The following is an 8931-nucleotide window of genomic DNA, read 5'->3' as shown; positions in this document are numbered from 1 at the left end:
GCAAGTGTGTGTTTCAATTAAACATGTTAGGGGTTTAAAAGATCATTGTAGGGATTATAGATTTAACCAGGACCCCCACCACCCCCCAACCCTCCCCTTCTCTCTCTGTGCCCTCCTTTCCTGGAGGCTCAGTCCACTCAGCTGACTCGGCTTTGCTCAGCGCTGAGAAACTTTTCTAAAACTCTTTTGTAACCAGTCACACAACCAAAAATACAGGTTGAAGCTGCTTGTGCTGAACAAATGGACGTAGATCAGCAACGCATGGATATTTTAAGAAACTCTAAAAACCCTTCATTGTGAATTTATTGCTTTATTTATTTTTTTAATAGTTAATTTTTCGTGTGGATTATGTTGATGGATTCCCAACTAAGTACTGTGCTGTGCTGGAGGATTGAAGGCTGCATGCTTCTGCCACAGTGAAGGTTTATGGTCTGTGCAAAATGAAGAATGATAAGAAAACTTCTTTCAAATGTCCTCACAGAGGAACCAGTCTCTTCATGATATCGTCCCAATAATTTTGTTAAAACACTGGGCCCTTTGAGAAGAGGATCATTAACCAAAATCCATCTTCTTACATTAGGAGACTAAAAATGTCTGACCTCAGCCAAGTTGCAGTCTACTCAGATTCCTCAGACATTTATAAGGTGAGTGGGAAGTTCAAAACTTTGTAACTCTCCTCAAAACAATAAAAAAAAATTTAACTGCCTTAAATGGCAACTGGACTGTGATTTTAAAGCCTTGTTTGTGATTGTAGCCTTCAACGATTTACTTGGATAACCAAAGTGGGCCCAAATCCCCCTCTTTTTACTGCGGTGTATGGATGTTTGGTCATTTATGGAGAGATCTGATATGAAAGGATCAAGTTTTAAGGTCTTAGCCTAAAAATCAGGTTCTACCAGAGCTTATAAATCTCATTAAATCTCTTCAGCAGATGATGTCTGATCAGTTGTCATGGAGATGGATCTGTAGAACTGCACCCTCAGTGGATCTCATTTAATTTCCAAACATCTTCTTGTTGATTGATTAGCTCACGGGTGTCCAAAGTTGGTCCTCAAGGGCCTCTGTCCCGCAGGTTTTGGATGGTTCCTGCTGCAGCACACCTGAGTTGATGGGTCAACATGTTTGGCAGAACTTGACAACAAGCTGTTGAGGAAAGCCATTTAATTTTAATCGGGTGTATTGGATCAGGGAGACATCTAAGACCTGCAGGACTGCAGCCTTCGAGGACCAGCACTGGACACCCTGATATACAATAATCTCTGTGTTGAGTTTCTTCTGTGGCCTCTTTGAAGTTGCATGTAGGAAGTCAAACACTAAATGTGTTCCAGGCTCTTTATGTACACAGTTGCTTACTGTCTTGCAAAACACAGCCTGGCTTCTGGTTTGTAGGAGATCAAATATTTATGCAGGAAACTACCCCAAATCTTTTAGATGTGTGAAATAGGAAGGTAGCTAATGTGTGGCCTTAGCACTGAAAGTAAGAAAATGTTACTTATTATTCAGCAGTAACATACATTTTGTGCACTTTTGATGACTGTTTTTGACCAGTCACTTTAAAGCAAAGGGCGCCATCTCCGGTCCTTGAGGGCCAGTGTCCCGCAGGTTTTAAAGGTTTCCTTGCTGCAACACACCTGGTTCAAATTAATGGCTCATTAACAGGCTTATGCAGAACTTGACAACAAGCTGTTGGAGATCCATTTCTTTTAAATTAGTTGTGTTGCAACAGGGAAACATCCAGGATGGCCCTTGATAACCAGAGTTGATAGCCCCCACTTTAAAGGTTCAATTTGTAAAAAAAAAAAAAGCTTAAGCTTACATGCTTAAGTAAAAAACTTGGCATATTTATACATCGTGTCTTTACAAAAATACTATCTATTGCAGGAGAACAGTATCTGAAAGTGATTTCTTTATGATATAAAAAAACAAAACCAGCACAGCTCTGAGAGATGCATCCATCTATTGCTGGCTGAAGCCTCATCAGAAATGTTCTCCATGGAAGGGTAGCTGTCTTTCTTAATGAAAGGAAACAGAGTATAAAGGATAAGTAGCCATATGACACAAAAACTAAACAGAAACTTAGAAGAGAACAAAAGTCTTTAAACTCAACTTTATTCATAATGCATCTTTCAAAGTTAAATTTAGCTCAAAATGCTTTAGAGAGAAGATTTCTTAGAGAGAGAGAAAAAAATATGACCTTCAGTATTATGTTCACATAATTTAGTGATCTGCCTTCAAGTGAGGGGACTGGAAAAATAAATAAAATAAAATAAAATAAAATAAAATTAAATTAAATTAAATTAAATTAAATTAAATTAAATTAAATTAAATTAAATTAAATTAAATTAAATATAAGTTAAAAAATATAGCAGTAGCTTTTATTTTTTTCTTATTGTTGCCATAGCAATAATTATGCTATGCCAAGCCAAAGAAACTTATTAGAAAGAGGAAGAAAAGTATTTTCCTTTGAACAGTTTCAACATTACTTGGAAAATGTACAATTACAGTAAATGTATTGACTTTCATTTCAAGTTTCTTAATTTCTTTTTCATTTTCTGTTCTGCTTTTCACAGAATGTGTTTTGCAACCCTGCCTTTGAGCTGGAGGGGGAGAGAGAGGAGAGGGTGGAGGGATTCAGGACGTCCTCTTCCACCCCTGAACCAATCAAACCTCCAGCAGCTAGTAAGTCAGCCAAACAATTTCCTGCTTTCTGAGACTGAGCTTAACATATTCTTGCATTTTACATGTCATGTGTATTCAATAAATAACATAAATCTTTTAAATAAATGCAGCATAGCATTACATTAACACATTACTTTAGTATTAATTTACCTGTAAAAGTATTAAATGTGCTATTATGTGCAAGTTTGGGTAAATATGAATCCTTCTAAGGCTTTAAAGAATATAGTCAATGTCATCTGTAGCTCCAGGTTTTTGTTTTTTTTTTTTTGTTTGTTTTTTTTGTAAATAGAAATTTAAAACCTGGAAAAGTGGGTTTTTAGTGTCTGCTTTTAAGTTTGTTTCATTTTGGGGGCAGAAATCAGACTGAAGCTCAGCTGCTTTGAGTCTAAATAAATATTGACACATGTGACAGCAGGAGAGGTGCAAACCAAACAAAACCACCCTTCTGAAAGGTGAAAGATTATTAATTATTAATATGCTCCAGGTTTTGTCACAACTTATAAATCTCAAGCAAGTTTCAGATTAGATGTGATTTAATGCTGTTAATCATAAAAGCCACAATGACAGTCCAGCATTTACATTTTGTTCTCGTTGAGGTCTAGGTTGTGGTCTCTTAGGATTGTGTGTGCTCCGTCTCCGGGGTCCAGGCTGTGGATGGGGGGTGGTGGTGGTCTCTGCTGCTGCTCTACTCCTGTTAGCAGCGCTTGGACTGACGCTGGCCCTCATTCTCACACGTGAGTTCTTGCTCTGACACAGTGAAAAAGAAACATTTGAAATGTGATAACCTTATAAGGTTGCTGATAATCGTACCTAGAGGTACCATGTGTAACCAGAGAAAGCCTTTAGATCACTTTATATAATGTTCTGCTCCTCCTTTAGAGATAAAGAACCAGGCAGTGGAGGATGAATTGCTCCCCACAGCGACTCCAGACCTGCAGAGTGTAGGAAATGAAGCATCCCATGCTTTACCCACAGTCCCTGCTAACAGAAGTCAAATGGACAGCACATCAGAACCACAGCCCCCGAGGATCCCCCTATCTGAAACAAGTAGCTTTATTAATTTATTTTTATTTTTTATTTAATTTTATCACTATATTTTATTCTATACATTATTATATCATATTTTAAAACTCTTTTTTATTTTATTTTGTGTAAGTTTTTTATTTAAGTTAAATTAAATGTAATTAAATTGTGAGGTACCAAGCCAAAATAAACAGTCACAGGGAATTTTAGAAAAAAATATTTTTTTATTTAATTTTATATATATATATATATATATATATATATAAGCGCATAATTTTCAGTGATAATAGCTTTGGGCCCATATAAGAGGTAAACAAAACAAAAATTCAACATAAGCACCAATGCAGGAAATTAAAGCACTAATGTCGACTAAAGGGGGCGTGTCCAAATGAAACATTAAAAAAAAAAAGTTATTTTCCTAAATATCACATAACCAATGACAAACAAGGCTCAGTTTTTCCTAAATGACGCGAGTTCCTCGTTGTGTGATTCAAGCTGCTGAAAAGCCGCAGAAAATATAACTTTAATCTGCTGAAATCATCATAGATAGATAGACAGATAGACAGATAGATAGATAGATAGATAGATAGATAGATAGATAGATAGATAGATAGATAGATAGATAGATAGATAGATAGATAGATAGATAGATAGATAGATGCAGGTGTAGCATGCCACGTGTATAAATTAATTAAACTCATAAAACATTCATTTCTGCATTTCTGAACAATATCATTGTTACAGACTGTGCCTGTGAAAGCTGTCTTACAGCAATAACACCACATCCACGCTGACGCGCTACCATACACTCCATGACAATAAACCACAGCCACATCCCAGGCCATGTAATTTACCCTTCATCTCTTTTAATTGCAATATCCTTCATTTTGGCTGAAACTCATCAGCTGTATCTTCACTTATACAAACTGGCCCTTCAGTTTCTGTGCACACCTGCTTCTTCAGTCCCTTGAGGGGGTTTTCTGAGGTGATGAAATTTTATCACAGAAGATGAATCACCTGAGCCCCAATAGTGTCAAAACACTTTTATTCCTGAACAAGAATCAATAAAACATAACCCTCCCTCTCACCTAATCTCCCTGTCACACAAGCACGCCCTGTCACCATTGTGTACATACACACCCTTGAAAATTTTGAAAATATATAAGTGTATGAAAATATTTATATATATGGCTGGAAACAGTCTCTCTCTCTCTCTCTCTCACACACACACACACACATTATATATATGCATCATTATGTTTACATCCCCCGGTATGTAGTTTACATATTGACGGCGGACTGTTGGACATCAAATGACCAGCAGATGTTACTACCAAATGAGTTGTTAAATGGGCCTCGAATAATGTTTTTGGCAAAGCAATTGGCCAGAAAGACTCAACATATTCACGGTGCTTCATCACACCATAACTGACATGACAAACTGGCACATGAGGAAAACATATGTACTGGCTGATCAGGCCATTTTAATACAAACGGAGAAAAAAAAGTCTCTCTAAACAAACTACAAAAAAGAATGAACTAATCAGTGCAATGATAAACAGTAACATATTAGGGACAAAGAACCTAAACAATGAAAACTCTAAATAAAGCAAAAAATAAAACAAAGCAAAAACAATAGAAAAACTTAAACCCTTCCTATACTTTCCTCAGATAAAATGAAATAGTCTAATTAGGCCTCTGTCCCATTTAAGGAGCTCCGCAGCAGCTGGGACTCTTTCCTGAAACAGGCCAGGCAGCTCCCACACAGCAGCTTCCCAGGAGCTGGCAACTCAAAAGGAAAGTATATTAACTTAAAGCAAAACAAGGTGACACAATACGTTAACTAAATCTGTGCACCCAGCCAAAACTTGATAAAATGTGAAATATGAAAAATGGTAAATAGTGCATTTATTTAAAGTGTTTGTTCATTTAACTGAAACAAAAAAAAGATTACAAGACTTTAGTGTGGCTGCCATCACATAAATTAAATCAATTTTTTAATTTTCCTAATTTATATTATTTTTTTATTTCATATTTTTTTATTTTCCAATTGAATTTTTTAATTACCTGCAGTAATATTCCTTTCTGTTTGGCAGAATGTGGCGGTGTATTGACCGACTCTGAAGGCAGTTTCAGCTCTCCAAATCACCCCGGCTCCTACCCCCCTAACTCGCTGTGTGTGTGGGTGATCCGGGTCCCGTCCCCTTACTTGGTCCAGATTCATGTGTCCTCTCTGACAGTGGAGGGACCATCTCCATGTCTGTTTGACTGGCTGGAGGTCCAGGAGCAGATGGAGCAGAGATCGGTGGTCACCAGGTTAGTCAGGGTCCAGGGATGATGAAAAAGTAGTTCCTTTAATTTTCAGACCTCCTAGTTAAGAAGTAGTGGGACATTACTGTAAACCAGTGGTAGATGGTGCTAGAGGACTATTTATTTGGAGAGCTATCCTACACGCTTGGAAATTTCTAATCTGAATACTTTAACCTTTTGGATTACTTACATTCTTACAAAATTCTTAAAAAAAAAAAAAAAAAAAGAAAACTAATGCATTTTTAAAAATCGTTGTTGTGATGTTTTGTCTTGAAGTTCAATCAAAAGTTTTATTATGTGGTGGAATATTAACAAAGATTATAAGTAAGTGTCTTTCCTGCAGGTTCTGTGGAAATGTTGCACCACCCACAGTAAACACTAACAGCAGCACGGTGTGGGTCACCTTCCGCTCTGATGGCAGCATAGCAGGCAACGGCTTTACGGCACAGTACTCGGCCATATTACCTGGACACAGTCAGTAGTCAGCATTTTTAAGTACATGCATGCTGATGTCCATTTGCATCTTCATGCACACATTTGTTGCATGTTTTTCAGAAAGCTGCTCCAGAGAAGAGTTCATGTGTGACAGTGGACGCTGTCTGCTGCCTGTGTCCGTGTGTGACGGTCATCCAAACTGTCACGACCAAAGAGATGAGGCAAACTGCAGCCATAAGCACAACAGTGAGAGAACAAAAACTATGGCAAAAACAAGAATTTAACTTTTAAATCCCAAGAAGACATGAGCAAGCTTATAAACTTTGCTGCTTTACAGAATGTGGTGGCCAGAAGGTTGGGCCGTACGGTTATCTAGAAAGTCCAAATCATCCCAGGCCTTACCCTCACCAGCAGGTGCAGTAGAGATCCCCCCTCAAAAAACCCAAAACTTGTCTAAACAAGAAGTAATCTTTTGCTGTTTTATTTTTTTAGTTGTGTATATGGTCTATATCTGTCAAAGAGGGTCATTTCATCTCATTGAGCTTCGTAAACTTCAGCCTGGAAACTCAGGATGTGTGTGAGTTTGACTATGTGGAGGTGCACGATAGCGCCAACACCGGAGCTGGAAGGGTCTTGGGGAGGTAAGACCCCCCTCCCCGTCACAGCCTCATGTGCTTTCTTTTCACCCAGTTGTACAATCAATGCAACTCCAGCAATCGTCTCGGTACTTGAAATCTGGTTTGCTGAGGCTTCTTTTATCAGAGTTATATAACTAAAGCTGCTTTGTTTCCCATGCACCAGGTTTTGTGGTACCACCCTCCCACCGGACTTGACCTCCTCTGGTCCCCACATGACGGTGGTGTTTGTGGCTGATGAGGGTGTGGCTGACAGTGGCTTCAATGCAAAGTATCAAGCTGTATCAGTACTGAACAGTGAGTTTTCAAGTTTATGACAAATCTAAAACCTATAAAAATCAGCTATTTACATCTTTGTTGAACTATATGCTACAAACAAAAGAGATCCCTGAGGATCTTGGAAAGAAGGAAATAGTTGTTTAATGTGACATTCTTCAACATGAACCTTATAACGTGAAACAGTGATGGGAAAAACCAGGTTTAGGGCTGTTTTGCTGCATCTGGACCAGAGGGAATCATTGGGTTTCTCTTTATAATACCTGACCTTATTAAATGATGCCCTGTTGTAATTTGGTGCTACATAAAAAAAGGAGACTCTCCGAACTTCGCTGACTGGTTTTGCTTTCTACAAACCTCCTCTGTTAAAGGGACATGCGGCCCTAACCACTTCACCTGCAGTACGGGGGAGTGTCTTCAGCACCAGTGGCTGTGTGATGGATGGAATGACTGCCCAGATGGAGCTGATGAACTGGGCTGTGGAAATTCCACTTACCCTCCCTTTAGTGAGTCCATGTTATCTCCAACCTGGAGCTGTTTTTGTCTCCTCCACCACTGAGAAGTTGATGCATTAATTTGATATTAATTTCCGGGGCTATGCAAACAGTGATTTAGCTTAGTATAAGTAAATAAAAGTTCAAATTGGACATGTTATAGCTGTAATATTTTTAAATTTAAATATAAAGGAAAAGACTAAAAGAAAATCCTTTAACTATTAAACCAGCTTCATCATGTGAGTTAATAGAGGTGGAGATGTGTCAGGGCCTCAGCTACAACCTCACCTCATTCCCCAACATCTGGCTGTCCATTGCGGACCAGAGGGAAGCTGCCACACTCCTGCGACAATATCGGGTAGAAGCTACCGTACATAACTTACAACAGAGATGCAACATTATCACTTTATCTGACAACTGTTGTTTACTGTCCTTCAGGCCACACACACTTTTTCTTGGTTTTGTCTCCCAGGTGCTAATGGAGCTGGCGTGCTTCGAGCCGCTGCAGAGGTTGGTGTGTGGGATGTTCCTTCCTCAGTGCAGCCCTCACGGCGGCGTCCTCCAGCCCTGCCGCTCCGTCTGCTCCTCTGCTGAGCAGCAGTGCAGCCAAGCCCTGGACCTCTTCTCCTTCAGCTGGCCGTTCAACTGCCACCTCCTGCCCGACTCACAGGACCCCATGGAGTGTTCACAGCCTTGAAGCTTTGACTGCAACAATGTGTAAACGTGGATGTGTTTTTGCAGGATATCGCATCCAACTAGCTTACAACCGGGAAATAGCGGTTTTGTAACAAGTTCAAGGACTGAAGGCCTGCACCTGATACATCTGGAAACAAGACTTAATATGCATTTTGTTATTCGTGTGCTCAGAACTGTGGAGAAGCAGCAATTTATATCATGTAAATTGAAACTAGACATATAGAGATTGAAAAGGTTTAGAGTTTCTGTTTATGTTTTATGTGAAGAACTTTGAATTGTGTTGTATGACATGTACTATAAAAATAAACTTGCCTTACTCCAGTTCTAACAAAGCAAAGTCTAAGTTTACAGCCTCAAGTAGAAGTCAGATTGTGCTTTTTGTT

At 38.9% G+C, this 8931-nt stretch overlaps 1 protein-coding gene across 2 annotated transcripts; it reads left to right on the top strand.

Annotated features, from left to right (window-relative positions):
- Positions 1-186: 186 nt before the first annotated feature.
- On the top strand, positions 187-8896 carry LOC121646199 (membrane frizzled-related protein). 2 transcript variants are annotated; one of them, XM_041995088.1, is made up of 13 exons: positions 187-644; positions 2571-2679; positions 3282-3413; positions 3559-3726; positions 5799-6018; positions 6356-6486; positions 6568-6693; positions 6785-6861; positions 6940-7088; positions 7249-7379; positions 7730-7864; positions 8083-8210; positions 8325-8896. In XM_041995088.1, the coding sequence occupies exons 1-13, from the start codon at positions 591-593 to the stop codon at positions 8547-8549; spliced, it is 1785 nt and encodes a 594-aa protein (XP_041851022.1). In that variant the 5' UTR covers positions 187-590; the 3' UTR covers positions 8550-8896. The 2 variants fall into 2 exon arrangements, with proteins under 2 accessions (XP_041851022.1, XP_041851021.1); XM_041995087.1 differs by having other exon boundaries at positions 3276-3413.
- Positions 8897-8931: the final 35 nt, after the last annotated feature.

Source organism: Melanotaenia boesemani, chromosome 9, assembly GCF_017639745.1.
Source record: "Melanotaenia boesemani isolate fMelBoe1 chromosome 9, fMelBoe1.pri, whole genome shotgun sequence".
NCBI classification, from domain to species: domain Eukaryota; kingdom Metazoa; phylum Chordata; class Actinopteri; order Atheriniformes; family Melanotaeniidae; genus Melanotaenia; species Melanotaenia boesemani.
This window is presented reverse-complemented; position numbering and strand designations above follow the sequence as displayed.

What these genes read in the sequence shown, in the direction of transcription:
- LOC121646199 (XM_041995087.1), top strand. Translation starts at nt 591, where the DNA reads ATGTCTGACCTCAGCCAAGTTGCAGTCTACTCAGATTCCTCAGACATT. An exon ending in CTGCAGCCATAAGCACAACA is followed by an intron (nt 6,694 to 6,784) that starts GTGAGAGAACAA and finishes GCTGCTTTACAG; the next exon opens with AATGTGGTGGCCAGAAGGTT. An exon ending in AGCTGTATCAGTACTGAACA is followed by an intron (nt 7,380 to 7,729) that starts GTGAGTTTTCAA and finishes CCTCTGTTAAAG; the next exon opens with GGACATGCGGCCCTAACCAC.